Source organism: Sarcophilus harrisii, chromosome 4 (genome assembly GCF_902635505.1).
Source record: "Sarcophilus harrisii chromosome 4, mSarHar1.11, whole genome shotgun sequence".
NCBI classification, from domain to species: Eukaryota; Metazoa; Chordata; class Mammalia; order Dasyuromorphia; family Dasyuridae; genus Sarcophilus; species Sarcophilus harrisii.
In genome coordinates, this window is record NC_045429.1 from 258,502,525 (window position 1) to 258,518,020 (window position 15,496).

The 15,496-nt window shown below is 35.3% G+C and overlaps 1 protein-coding gene across 1 annotated transcript in view; it reads left to right on the top strand.

Moving 5' to 3' along the window:
• PKHD1 (PKHD1 ciliary IPT domain containing fibrocystin/polyductin) overlaps positions 1-15,496 on the top strand; it is a 611,151-nt gene that overhangs the window by 255,874 nt on the left and 339,781 nt on the right. Inside the window, 2 exon segments of the mRNA XM_031964731.1 lie at positions 12,394-12,601; positions 14,231-14,388. Of these exon segments, the coding sequence (XP_031820591.1) occupies positions 12,394-12,601; positions 14,231-14,388 (366 nt within the window).

Sequence of the window (15,496 nt, forward strand, 5' to 3'; positions counted from 1 at the left end):
TGAGGATGGTATTAGATTCAGCAATTCAGAGTTCAAATAAAATAAGAGCACATAAATGGAAAAGATAGTTGTGCTCTGGATTAGCCTATGAAAATTGAGTGAAAGAAGAGAAAAGAACTGAACTCTGGAGGTTAGATGAGAGGTTAGAATTTTTGAGTTTGGAAAGGGCAGGGCCAGGACATCAAGGAACATTCTATTCTAAATGGGATATTATAAACAATGACAGGAGTGAGAACAAATCTGTTATAAAAGAGGGTGTAAAAGGAAAGAAACTGGCCTTAGGGGGATAAAATATATATATTTGTATATACACAATTAGTTAATTGGGAGGTTGGGATAGTGGGTCTAGAAAATCAGGTATGCTATGACAACATATGATATGCTATGACAACATATGAATGATATGGCAAACTTTGCATATTAGTCAGATGAATTTAAACTTGAACTAAGGAACCATTGAGCAAAGGTATAGAATAAAGATAAAGAATGGAAGCTGTGTTTTAAGAAGATTAACCTAGTAGCATTGTGTAGAATGAATGAGAAGAGTAACAGGAAACAAGCAGGGAAATCTCTTACAGGTCTTCAGAGATTGAATTAGAGAAGTAATAGCAAGAATGAAGAGGAAGTTGTGAATCTAGGAGACATTTTGAAGAAAGAAATGTTGGGACATGTAAGAGGAGATAAAAGAAGAAAATTACAAAAATGATTCTAGGGTTTCTAGGCAAGGAAAGGGAAAAATAATTAATTGGGATTGGAATGTAGTCTGTGTACAAAGATAATGAGTTCATTTTTTAACATGTTAAAAACATGTTGAGTTTGAGGTGAAAGTGAGATATCCAGGTGGAGATATCTAGTAGAGTACAAAATATAGGACTGGATCCAAGAAGGGGTCAGTGCTAGAGATAAAGATTTCAGAGTAATTTACTTATTGTGGTAGTGAATGAGATCACTCAGATAATTATATTTTTCCCTAGAAGCTCTGTTCAACTTGTGAAAGGGAATGGTTTATTAATAGCTAAAATAAAGTTAGAGGATAATTTGTGATTTTCAATGGTCTCTGTCACTTGTCCATTTGAAGAGCAAACTGTATGGCTTTTGTTGAATATAATATACTCCTCAGTTCAGTGCTATGGCTCTAGTAAGTATCTAGTGCAAGATGAATATTAAGAATACATTTTTGTTTGTCAGTTCATTGAAAAGGTCAGTACAATAGAAAATTTCAGGGTCAAGGGAGAATGGTGGCAGTAATGGAAAGCTTGTCATCAATTGCAGTTTTTTTTCCTTGAGTTTTAAAAAATGTCTAAAGTTGGATGCATATTTAAAGGTAGAGTGTCTATATATGCATGTAAAATGCAAATTTTAAAAACTGTGCCCAGAGGTTAAAATAATCCAACAATAAATGGAACTAAAATTATTATTATTTGGATGATTTATGAGTTAATTTGCACCTGCCCTGAAATTAGGAAACTTGTAGTGTTTTAAAAAAGATTAAATTATTGTTCAAGTCAACTTTAGATACCATACCAATAATCCATGCAATGAAATCTAGAGACCTTTTAAGCATAGGGCATTCATTATGGTACAGCCATCTTTCTTCTCCCTTTCCACCAAAAAGTAAATGAAAAAGAAAGTTAAAAATAATTTGAAAATGATTTATTGTGGGCAATCTCTGTACTTAGTGATTTGAGTATTATTACTTTTTTTAAGCACAAGGGAGGACAGTAACTTGCTGTGGGCAAAAGGTAAATTATGATCTATTGCAAAGGAGGATGGAAAAGCACCAAGAAGAGAATGGTTTGGGAATGAATATGTGTTTTATATGGACTTACTTCCAATATCACTCATTTCTAGGAAACTTTCTGTGAAGAGCAGAGATAAAATATGAAATGGATCAATTTTTTGAGTCATTGAGAAAAGTATGGAATTCAGTATAGGAAATGAGTTGGACCAATGTCAGAATTCAGACAGTTGAGAGTCAGAACATTCTTAGATTTCAAATTATCTAATACCCTTGTTGGGTGGTCCTATTTTATACTATTTTAGTAAATTGAGACCTTGGACTATCATGAAATATTAATGTTGATGAGCAACTCTCCTTGTAATCAGTGTTAATGAATATACATTTTAAGCCTATTTTGTTTACTGTAATAATCAGTAATGTAATCAGTAATAGATTATAGCAATCTACTGAGACAAGGATAAATCTACCACCTGTGGAACAGAATATGCTATGTGTAATCTAATATAACCATTCAAAATACAAGAAATGTATTTTGGAGATGGAATTATTTTCTTAAGTTGTGGATCAAATTAGGACAAGGATAGGAACTGTTTGAAAAATCTAAAAATAAGGGATTTACAGGTGAGAAAACTCCTTGTATCAATGCAAGATAGCACTTTCTCTGAAATTTATATTCTTAGGAAATTGCCTAGGCCACTCTGACAGTTTAGACCTTTTGCCCAGGTTCACATAGCCAGTGTAATTCAAGGTTGTTACATGAATCCAAGTCTTCTTGCCTTCAAAATTGTTTGTCTAGCCAATCTTATGATGACCAAATTATCTATTCTTCAATAAATCATGTTTATTAAGCATTTATGTTTAGTAGTATGTTAAGTTTTGAGCAGGTTAATGAATGAATAAATTAATTACAGAAAAAATTTATTAAAAGCTTACTATATAGGAGACATGGGGCTAAATATTGGTGATACAAACATTTTGTCACAAATGGCTTCTGGGAGAGAGTAAAGCTGATGACTTTACACACAGCTCTCTATCACTTAAATCCAGTTTACTTGCAAGACCTGGCATCACCTTCCTAATATAATAGTCCTCTTTGAGAACAAAGGAGAAATAAAAAATAGTAGTAGTAGTTGCCCCCCGAGAACACAACTGGCTAGTTCCAATTGGGCAATATAGCTCTCTCTCTCTCTCTCTTCCTTCGTTCCTTCGTTCCTTCCTTCTTTTCCTTACCCTTATTTTCCAGTGCTTGCCACAAAGAAGATACATTTTGATCACTGAAACTTTGTAAGTTATCTTGGACTTTATAGGTCAGATTTCTTTCTTAAGGATCATGCTTTAAAACCAAATTATCCTCATTGGTCACTTGGTCATTGTTAAGGCCTTGGTGGTTCAGAGTGAATGTAAATAGCAATTGTTTCTGTCTTGGTCAGAAACTCTGAGGGTCTATTACTCCCAGATTGATTTTTTTGACTAGGTAAAAGAGGTCATTCTTTGCCTCATCTCTTACCTAGCCTTAATCATAGAATGAGCATTGCCTCAGTCAAACAGAGCTGGGAAAAGACCTTAAATAAAAAGATACGTCTCTCACTACATCCAAAGCCATCTCCAGGCATCCTTATCTATATTTTGTTACTGGACCTAAATGACTTTAAAGGAGAATGAGACAAGTGATTTTACATAGTGCTCCCTCATTAAATCACATGCAAGTCATAGCATCACTTTCCTGATGTCATGATCATCTTTGAGAATGAAGAACAAATAGATATTACTGTCAATAAGCTTTATATTCTAATATTGAAGACTACACATATAAGGAGTAATGCGCAGGGAAGGGAATCTTGATTTGTAATGTTATAGGAGACGTGAGTCAATTGACACATCCTTCCCCAAAATAATGTTAAGATTTATTTGTTTATTGTATCCAGAGCTAGAGTATGAAAAAAGGGGAGCAATGTTTAGGACATGAGCTTGGGAGAACGGGATGTGAAACATTGTCTAGGACTCACTAAATATGGTGAGATGGATGAGTTTGCACTTCTTCCCTCAATGAATATAGATCCACCCCAGGGTTGGAATTCCAAAGTCAATTCCACTAACTTCCCCAGGGACTGGTTTCAGAAAGTTTAGTATGCTTTTTCAAGAGTTTATAAGGGGAAGCAGTACTACAGCTTTGTAAACTATCCCATCCATGGACTTGTGAGTGATTAATTTATATGATGTTTGGCAGCTAAGACATTCATCAATAGAACTAGATATTCCATGACTAAGTGATGAATTGTGTGAAATAGAAACAAATGCTGTACAAATTCAGAGAGGGAAGTCAGGGAGAAGGAAAATATGGGAAACTTTGTGAGTCAGGTGGAAAGTAATCTCAACATCTCATATTCCTCCTTTTTGCATTTGCATAAGCTTTCCCCTATGCCTGGGATATATTCCTTTGTTATCTCTAGCTCTCAGAATTCTTTTTTTTTTTCATATGTTGTTTATTTATTTAATATTTTCCTCAGTTACATTCAAAACAATTTTTTCACTTATGTTCTTAAGATTTTGGAGTTGTAGGTTCTCTCCCTCATTCCTACTCACAATTAAGAAACCACATGTGAAGTTATGGAAACCATTTCCATAAAATGTTCCATTAAAAAAAAGTGAAGTGGAAAAGAAAACATAGATCTGCCTCCTTAATGAAAATATGATTACATCACTACAACACACTGAGAATGTGCAACCATTACATCACCATATCACATTAAGTATATGTTTAGAGAATCATTATCTCACACTTAATAGGTGCACTCTGCGGTCATTGATTCAGGTATACCTTTTCAGAGTTGTAGCCCTCTACAGAAACTCTCAAGACAAATTAAGTTAAAAAGAAAGAGAGACAGAGAGAAAGAAAGAATGCTTCAATCTCTATTCAGACATGATCAGTTCCTTCTCTGGATATGGATAGGATTTTTCATTATAAGTCCTTCAGAATAGTCATGGATGATTACACTACTGAGAACAGCAAAGTCATAGTTGGTCTTCCCAGAACATTGATATTACTTTGTATGCATTATATTTTACTTTGTTCATGGAGTACTTTCCAGATTTTTTTTCTCCTGTGAGCATTCTGCTGATCATTTTCTAGAGAATAATATTCTATCACAAATACATACCACATTTTATTGAGCCATTCCCCAAATGATGGGCATCCCCTTAATTTCCAATTATTTTGAACTGAGAAAAGAATTGTTATGAATATTTTTTGTACATATAGGTCATTTTTCCTTTTTATTTATTTTTTTTCCAAATCACTTTTAATATTCATGGCTTGTAGTGGTGTTGTCAAAGGAAATGCATTAATTTATAGCCCTTTCATCACAGATCATATCTTTTGATCATTTACCAATTGGGGCATAGTTCTTATTTATTTATTTTTTTTATAAATGAATCGATTACTTCTATGTTTGAGAAATGAAGTCTTATCAGAGAACCTTGCTTCTAATTTTTTTTTACAATTACTATTGATAATCGTATTCACCCCTATTTATTCTCACTTTTCTTTCACCCTGTCCCTCTTCAAAAGTATTATGCTACTGACCACTTTCTCCTCTAATATGCCCTCTCTTTTGTCACCTTTCTTGTTGTCCCATATCTCATTCTACTCCAATTTTCCTACAGGGTAAGATAAATTTATATGCCCTTATTGAGTACGTATGTTATTTCCTCTTTGAGCCAATTCTGATGAAATTAAGGTTCACTTACTGTCCCTCTACTCCATCTCTTCCTCTCCACTGTAAAAGATTTTTCTTTTTTATGGCAGATAATTTGCTGCACCATTCCACTTCTCCTTTTCCATTTCTCTGAGTACATTCCTCTCTCATCCTTTAATAATTTCATCATTTTTATTTATTTTTTAACTTTAAAAATTTTTAAAGTTTATTTTTAATATACATTGTTTTAAGAATTATGTTGGGAGAGAAAAATTAGGAAAAGGAAAAACCAAGGGAGAGATTAAAAAATAGAAAAAAGAAATGAACACAGCATGTGTTGATTTACATTCAGCCTCCTTACTTCTTTTTTTCTGGTTGCAGATGACATTTTCTGTTCAAAATTTATTGGAATTGCTTTGGATCACTTAACTACTTATAAGAACCAAACCTTTTATAGTTGATAATTCTTACTGTTATTATGTAAAATGTATTCCTGGTTCTGCTTGTTTCACTCAGCATCAGTTCATGTAAATCTTTCCAGGCCTTTCCATAATCAGCTTGTTCTTCATTTTTTAAACAATAATATGTCACAACTTGTCTAGCCATTCCCCAATTGATGGACATCCACTCTTTTACTAATTTTTTTATAACACAAAAAGAGATGCTACAAACATTCTTGCACATGTGAGTCATTTTCTCTCCTTTATGATTTCCTTGAGATATAGACCCAGTAATGGCACTGCTGAGTCAAAGAGTATGTACAGTTTTATAGCCCTTTGGTCATAGTTTCAGATTACTCTGTAGAATGGGTTGGATCATTTCATAACTCCATCAGCAATGCATTAATGTCTCAGTTTTCCCACATCCCTTCCAACATTTATCATTATCCTTTCCTGTCATCTTAGCCAATCTGAGAGGTGTAAGGTGGTACCTCAGAGTTGTTTTAATTGGAATTTATCTATTCAATAGTGATGTAGAGCATTTTTTTCATATAACTATAGATGGCTTTAATTTCATCATCTGAAAATTGTTCATATCATTTGATCATTTATCAATTGGGGAATGATTTGTATTCTTATAAAATTTGGCACAGCTCTTTATATATTTTAGAAATGAGACCTCTGTCAGAAATACTGCCTGTAAAAAGTTTTTCCCCAGTTTTGTACTTCCCTTTTAATTTTATTTCTGCTGGTTTTGTTTGTGCAAAATCTTTTTAATTTAATGTAATCCAAGTTGTCTATTTTGCCTCATAATGTTCTCTAGTTCTTTGTTCATACATTCCTCCCTTTTCCAAAGATCTGATAGTGTGGGGAGCCGGCACTAATCTACAGCCACATAAGGCCAACCTTGAATAGGTTGAATCTCCTAATCGCATCATACCAAAGACTTCCTGAATAGGAATCTCCTAATCACATCCTAACTTTGAATAGGCAGATATCTAGGCATCCCCTAATCATATCATAGAGCTTCCTGCCACCAGAAACATCTGAGCAGCTCATCCTTGGGTGGGATACCAACCCTTTGTCATGGACCCCCACCCTGTACTGTGTTTGAACAACCCTGCCTTCTTTCCTACTGCTATATATATCTGTACTATTGCACCCATTAAAATGAGGCTTGATCAGAATGATTTGACTTGCCTCCATTTTGCGTCCCCTCTCTCTTGCCCTTATCTCTTTTCTTCCAGGGTCCACACACTCTGCCTTGCGGGCCGAGGCAAACAAGTAAATCAATTTAGGCAGAATTGTCATTTTTATTCTATTAACTCAATCTAGCCATGGAAAATTGTTTTTTTTTCCTAATTGTTTATATCTGATTTTATTTGTGTGAGAAGTATTTTGTAATTGTGTTCATATAGTTCTTGATTTTGTCTTGGCAGGTAGATTCCCAAGTCTACAGTAATTTTAAATGGAATTTCTCTTTCTATCTCTTGCTGATGAACTTTGTCAGTAATATATAGAAATGTTGCTGATTGCTTCCGGTAACTGGCTTAAAATCTTCTCTAGGAATTTGCCAGTTCTACCATTACACATTTAGTATCATTAGTACTTCATTATTTACTGTACCCCTTTATCAAGATGTATTTTCCTTCCTTATCTCTTTAATTTAAATCTATTTTTACTTTTGCTTCATCTGAGATCAGAATTACTACTCCTGCTTTTTTTTCCCCCTCAGCTGAAGCACAATAAATTCTGCTTTAGTCTTTACCTTTACTCTGTATGTGTCTTTTTTGTCATGTATATTTCTTGTAAACAACATGTTGTATGATTCTGTTTATTAATCTATTCTGCTATTTGCTTCCATTTTATGGGAGAGTTCATCCATTCACATTAACAATTATGATTAACAAGTATGATTACCAACTCTGTATTTCCCTCCATCCTATTTTCTCCTCTGTATATACTTTTCTTCTCTTTCCACCCTTCCCTTAGTGTGATTTTTTTTTTATCCACCCTAATCACTACCTTATCTTCCATCACCCCTTCCCAGTTCCCTTACCTTTTCCCATAGTGTTTCTGCCCTCCCTTCTACCCTGTCCCTCCCTTTTCTTTTCCTCTTTCTCTTCTAATTTCTTTATAGAGTTAGATAAGTTTCTATACCCAACTGAATGATTGTTATTCCCTCTTAAAGACAAAACTGATTAGACCAAGCTTCAGATAATGCTTATCCCTGTTCCTTCTTTCCCTCAATTATAATAGGTCTTTTGCATTTCTTTATGTGAACTAATTGTCCCATTATACCTCCCCTTTCCTGTTTTTCCAGAACAGACTGTTTCCCACCCCTTAATGTCATGTTCTTTGATATCACCAAAGTCCATTCACATCAGTGTCCATTCACACCCACACCCTTAGTCCATGTGATGCCCCCTTTGTCTGCCCCAGTGTCAGATACAGTTTGTAAGAGTTACAGATGTTGTTTTCCTATCTAGGGACATAAAGTTTAATCTTTAAATATATATTCTCTTCCTTCCTGTTTACCTTTATATGGTTCTCTTGAATCCCATGTTTGTAGATTAAATTTATTGTTTAGTTTTGATTTTTTCCATTAGAAATGATTGAAAGTCTCTAACTTTATTGAAGATACATCTTCTCCCCTGATAGATGATGCTGAGTCTCCTTGGGTAGTTAATTCTTGGTTGTAACCCCAAGTTCTTTGCCCTTCAGAATATGGTATTTCAGGTTCTGTGATCCTTTATTGTAGAAGCTGCCAGATCCTAGATAATCCTGACTGTTGCTCTTTGATATTTGAATTGTTTTTGTCTGGCAGCTTGCAGTATTTTTCTTTGAAATTATGTTTTGAAATTTTGCAAGAATGTTGCTTGGGGTTTTCTTTGTGGGATCTCTTTGCCTAAGTAATGGATGGCTTTTTTCAATGAGAATTTCCCCCTCTCTTTCTAGAATATCTGGCCAGTTTTCTTTAATGACCTCTTGTAGAATACTGTCTAGATTCTTTTTTTGATCACGGCCTTCAGGAAAGCCAATAATTTTAAAATTATCTCTTCTGGATCTATTTTCCAAACCAGCTATTTTGCCAATAAGGTATTTCACATTTTCTTCCATTTTTTCATTCTTTTTAGTTTGTTTGATTGATTCATGCTGTCTTACAGTTATTAGCTTCCATTTGCTATTCTAATTTTAAATTAGTAATTTTCTTCAGTTATCTTTTGCATAACTTTTTCCATTTGCTTTATTCTACTTTTTAAGTAGTTGTTTTCTTCAATTTTTTCCCTTCCTTTTCCAAATTATTGATTCTTTCATATATACCTCTCATTTCTTTTCTCATATGTTTCTTCCACCTCTCTCATTTGCCTTTTGAAGTCTTTTATGAGCATTTCCAAGAAGCCTCTCTGGGATTGAGACTAATTTATTTTACTCTTTGAGATTTCTTGTATTGATATTCTGTCCCCATCTGAGTTTGTGTAGCTTTTTATGGTCAAGGTTCTTTTTTGTTTCTTGTTCATTTTCTTTGCTTTTCTTTTGGTATTTCCTCTTTTTTACTTTAAGGTGGAGCTCTGGTCCTCGAGTTTAGGTGGCACTGTCCCAAGCTTCCTATGCATCTCTGAGCTTTGGCTTTGAGCACAGGGGCCATTTGTGTTTGGAGAGGGTAGTTTTGCTGTTTTTTTCAGGAAACTGCTTGGTTTCCCAGAATTTGCCTTCTGAGCTGGTACTAGAAGCTGCCCCCCTAATTTGCTCCTCTACTGATCCAGGATTGAGTGTCTTAGCTGCTGATTTGCTGGCAGTAAAACCTTCTCACAGGCTTTCCCAGGACTCTATCTGATCTAGGCTGACCACTCTTTTCACTTCAGTGAGATAGACCTTTTTTGAAGTTTTTTCAGTCTATCTTGAGTTGGAGAGTGGTTTCATTCCATCAGCTTTCTGACTTTACTCTGCCATCTTGACTTCATCCCCGAAACTTTCATATTCAACTCACAGCTGTGCCCTCTATGTAACTGCCATAATAATGAAAAAATTCTGAATTACAAGTATCATCCTCCTTATTAAGTCCCTCATGATATCACTTTCCTAATTACTTCCTTATGCTTCTCCACAGTCCTATATTTTCATATACAAATTTTCCATTCAGCTCTTGTCTTTTCATCACAAATGCTTGAAAATCTTCTATTTCTTGAATGACCAACTTTTCCTCTGAAGAATTATACTCAGTTTGGCTGGGTAAGTGATTTTTGGCTATAATCCTATCTCCATTGCTCTCCAGAATATCATATTCCAGGCCCTCTGGTCTTTTAATGTAGAAGCTGATAAATCTTATATTATCTTGACTATGGCTGGAATTGTTTCTATTACTATAGAATTGTATACTTGAATTGTTTCTTTCTGGATGTGTGCAATATTTTTTCCCTTAATCTGGGAATTCTGGAATTCGGTTATAATATTCCTGAGAATTTTCATTTTGGGATCTGATGATTGGTGATTAGTGGTTGATGGATTCTTTCTATTTTTATTTTACCCTATGGTTCTAGAATATCAGGACAGTTTTCTTTGATAGTTATTGATGTCCAGGGTTTTTTTTTTTTTTGATCATGACTTTCAGGTAGACCAATAATTTTTAAATCATCTCTCCTGAATCTGTTTTCTAGGTCAGTTTTTTTTCCAGTGAGATACTTCACATTGTTTTCTATATTTTTCCTTCTTTTGGATTTGTTTTATTAAAACTTGGAATTGTCATATAGTCATTAGCTTCCATTTGCTCAATTCTATTTTTGTGGAATTATTTTCCTCAGTGAACTTTTGTGCTTTTTTCCCCAAATGGCCAATTTTTCTTTTTTTTTAGGATTCTTCTCCTTATTAGCTTTTCCCTCTATCTCTCTTACTTGATTCTCAAAGTCCCTTTTAAGCTTTTCCATGATCTGAGCCCAATTCTGCTTTTTCTTGGAGACTTTGGATGTAGGAGCTTTGACTTTGTTATCTTCTGAGTGTGCATTTTGATCTTGTCATCATAATAATCTTCCAGTGGTCAGAAACTTTTTTTTTGTCATCTGCTCATTTTCCTAGCCTACTATTGGGCTTTTAACTATGTTAAACTAGGGCCCAATTTTTAAGTTTGGGGGTGCACTGGCCCAAGCTGCAGGGGTTTTTATGCAGCTGTTTTCACAAATCCTTCTAGGAATCTGGCCACAAGCATTCTAAACTGCTCTGGAGCTTTTAGGAATGTCCCCTCCCCATTGTAGCTATAAGATCTATTGTACTAAAGCAACATGCAGGGGTTGGAATCAGGGCTGTGCGGGTACAGTCTGCACTGGGACTGCACACGAAATTCCTAACCCTTGCTACACACCTTCTCTGCTGACCCTCTAAGTCTTCTCTGTTATCTTTAGGCCAAGCAATACAGAAGCCATTAGCACTGCCGCTGATTCAGAGGTCCTGCCTCGCTAATGCTGGGGGCTGGGCTGGGACTGGGGCCAAGGCTGGGTTGCACTGGTGCAGCCTGCACTGGAATTGCATGTTGGGCTCCCACCCTGTTTCCACAGATATTTTCTGTTGACCTTTAATTTGCCTTCAGTTGGAAAAATATTCTATTTTTTGAGTGTTCTGATGCTCTAAAATTTGTTTGGAATCATTATTTAAAGGGATTTGGAGCAGTTTAGGAGAGAGAGGTGAGGAGTTCCTGTCTTTACTCTGCCATCTTGGCTCTGCCTCCTCTCAGAATTCTTTGATTTTCTTCAAGGCCCAGTTCAGGTCCACATATTTGGTAAGGCTCCTGTTGTATGAAACAACTCAAGATAAGGAAGGAAAGCAGGGAGGATTGAGAAAGTTGGACTAGATGGTCTCTGGGGATCCTTCTTGTTGTAAATCTATGATCCTCTGAAGCCAAGTTCAGTTTTCTTCTGAATGAGCTAATGTAAACTTTCAAGGTAAAATGCTTTACAAACCTTAAGGTACTAGAATATATGAGCTACTATTTATTTTTATTATTATTTCTCATTTTGCAGCTCATTTTACAGAGGAACAAACTGAGGCAAACAGGGCTAAGTGACTTGCCCAGGATCACCTAGCCAGTAAATGTTTGGGGTTAGATTTGAACTCAGGAAGATGAATCTTCTTGACTCCAAGCTCAATCCACTCTACCATTAGAATACGATTATAATCAGCTAAAACCATTGTTTATGGCACTTACTTTATTACTTTATATTACTTATGCCTTTCCATTTCTTTCTTTCTTTTTCCCCATTTCATCCCTGCATCTCTATTTATGATTAAGATTGAGAACGGTTGCACTTGGTTTTACTTTGACTTATTTTTGATGAGGAAATCAAATAATGACTGTGTCACTGTTTTTCAGTTTACTCAGCTAATATGACTTTAAAAATCAGAAGAAAGGCATTATTAAATAAGTACTAGTATGATTAAACTATTTAAATTCTCACTTAAAAATAAGCTTTCTATTAACCATTTTATGGAAAGATTCTTATATGTTCTCTTTCTTGACCTGGTTTAGGCCTGATGCCAGAGGTGAGTTTCACTTATCTACGGACTGCAGTTCAAGCCAATGATACCATGTTAGCCTTAGAGGACATTGTGGATTGGCTTCCTGGGGAAGAAGTCATCATTAGTGGACTCACCCTGGAAGGTTCCCAAGAGCAAGAAGAAGTTGCTATCATAGAGAGTGTGCACGGTGCAGACCTCTACCTTAGTTCACCTTTGAGGTAAAAAGCTTGGCCAGATGTAGAAGTTGGCTTGGAACTTAAGTTGGCCTGATGTAGATGAAAGATGAAGTCATAGATACATTGAATGTGTTGTCTTCCATTTGTTTAATTCTATTCTAGTTAAATGCTGCCTTGATAAAAGTGTTTTAAGCATGAAAGACTCCAAGATGGCAGTGATAGTTTTGGTGATGATGATGGTGATAATGGCAGTAATGACAGTAATAATGGCAATAATATTTTTTTAAATAGAGATAACACGATATAGTAGATAGAAAGCTAACCTTGAGAAGGCTAGAAGACCTGCTTCAAGTTCTGTCTCTGAGACATGCAGGCCATGTGATCAAGGGCAAATCAATTTCTCTCTAATGCTGCTGATAATTCTCTTAATTAGTTGCAAAAAGAGTGTAACTATTTTCTATTGTCAAAGAAAGTTTCCTGATCTATTGAAACCATAGGTTTAAAGAAAACAACACTTGACATTTATAGTCTTATTATATTTAGTCTTAAAGACTGTAAAATATTTTATCCATATTATTTCATGGAAGTTTCACAAAATGTGGTAAATTATAGTATTCTAAAAACACCCTAATTTTGCAGATGACAAAACTGAGGACAAAATAAATAAAATGTTGGAGATAAGATTTGAATCCAATATTTTTTAGTTCGAAGTCCAACATTCTATCTACCAAACTAGAATATATCTTTAGATGTCCATATTTCTTGATTGAGTTACCATTGTATATGATAACAAACTCTAGATTTTAGTTGAACTTTTAATACTTTCTAATGTATAGATCCAAATATGATATTGAAAGATATAGATATAAAAACAAGATTCTGGAGGCCTCTGCTCTCAGTTTCCCTCCATGTCCATGGGGTAATTACAGGACGGTGAACTATTATTCACTACTATTTTGAAGCTGCTGAATAACCCTGGGAAAAATTATAGTTAAAAGAACATTGTCCCTGGCGGATTTTGGCCAAATCCACCAAGGATGCGTTATCTATATATTGGAACTAGCCACTCCAGGAGTAAAGCTACACTCTTGAAGGACTCTGGCAGGACTGGCCCCCCTTCTGGATTTGCTCAAGAAAATGAAGCCAGTATTGCTAGCATTTAGCCATCTTTGTTCCCTGGGCTATTTAAGTCATGATAGATCAATATCCAAATTGGAATCTCACTCATGGAGAGGATGTTCTGCCTGGAACCCTCCTGGTTGGGACTTGAAGGGCTGTATTATGGGATTCCCCAGCCAGATGCAACAAAGTTGATGTATTCTTTCTTCTCTCCTCCTCTAGTCTATGTATCTGTTTGTATTATACTAGTTATATTAATTATAAGATGCATTAAGTACTTTTGTTGTAAGAACTACATTGTCAATTCTTATTTTGCTTTTTTAATGTTATTGTTATTATATTCATTGTTATTAAACATTTTCATACAACCTGGTATCTTAGGTCTTGTTGTGGAAGTGAGCCATTCTGTAGGAGCAAATCATAAATCTTAACCTAACAGATTTACTCCAAAATGGTATCATTTAGATCTAGAGGTTTTTAAAATATATGTGACATCAATCACAATAATCCTTGTAGTTTGGTATATTATGGTGTGTTTCTTTTTTGTTTCAGATATTCTCATGGCTTTATAGAACATAATGTAGCTGGATATCATTTCACTTTGAGGGCTATAGTGGCTCTACTCAGCAGGAACATTGCCATCAAAGGAAATCTCACCAGTGAGAGGGTGGCACACCTTGATCTGTGTACTGAAGCCAAGATTTCAGAAAGTGAGAGAGTCTTCTGGTAACAAGTAACATGGAGTGGAAAAATAATACCACAAGGTTATTTTGTCATGATATTATCAAATCACCAGGTTTGAAGTTCTTCCAAGTAGGATAACATCGAAGCTTATCTATTCTTTAATTACATCATTTTTTTCTATGTAGTACATGATCTTGAAATATTAAAATTTGGAAATTAAAGTTAATTTCATTTTTACTTTTTAGATATATGGTTTAGTATTATGGGCAGCTATCTTAGTTAGTAGCTTTAGTTATACTCTTCTTAGTTCCTTAGAATGTTATAACAGGGAACTCAGATTAAATTCTCTTGGATTGAATGTGTAAAAATCCCATATGCCTTTCTTATGTTTTATGAATGTTTTGACTAAAAAACTGACAGGCTAAAAGTGAGAATGGAATTGATGGATATGAGATTACTTATGTCAAGATAAATAGGGAGGTGAAATAGTGTAGTAAGTCAGTATATTTCAAGCTCTCCAGATTTTCCCCACAAACAGAACAAATTTTTGCCTTAGAAGAAACAGATAGATGAAAAATCAAGAAGACTTGTGGCAGAACAGGGGTCCTCCTGGTACAACCCAAGAAAATTGGAAGAAAGACCCCAGCCCAGGATTAATCAGTGTGAAGTGCAAACACCTTTAGGCTAGCTCCACTGAAACACCAAATGGGACCTGGGGGGGGGGGGGCAGAGCTGGGTTTCTTTTGAGCTTCACCAGGAACTTCAGAAACTTTCACTTCCCAGACAGGATGAGAAGTTGGGGAGCTGAGTCCTAGAAGACTGAGGGAATCTCTGCTGATTAGGAACAAAGGTCCAGGTGTGCTGCAGAGATGCAGTCTGAATGAGAAGGAACCAGCACATTAGTGAATGCAAAATCAGGGGAGCAGGGACTCTGCTGCTGCAGGCAGTTGCAAAAGGGTGGAGTTTTTGATTTAGGGTTCCAGGTTAGAAGGGAGAGCTGAAGTGAAGCTAGAGGCATGATCTCCACATTCCATGATTAGAAGTGCTTTCACAAATACTTCATTTTAAAAAATGAATTTAGCAAAGAAGAATCCAACCATAGAAACTTACTATGGGAATAGAGAAGGCTGGGGT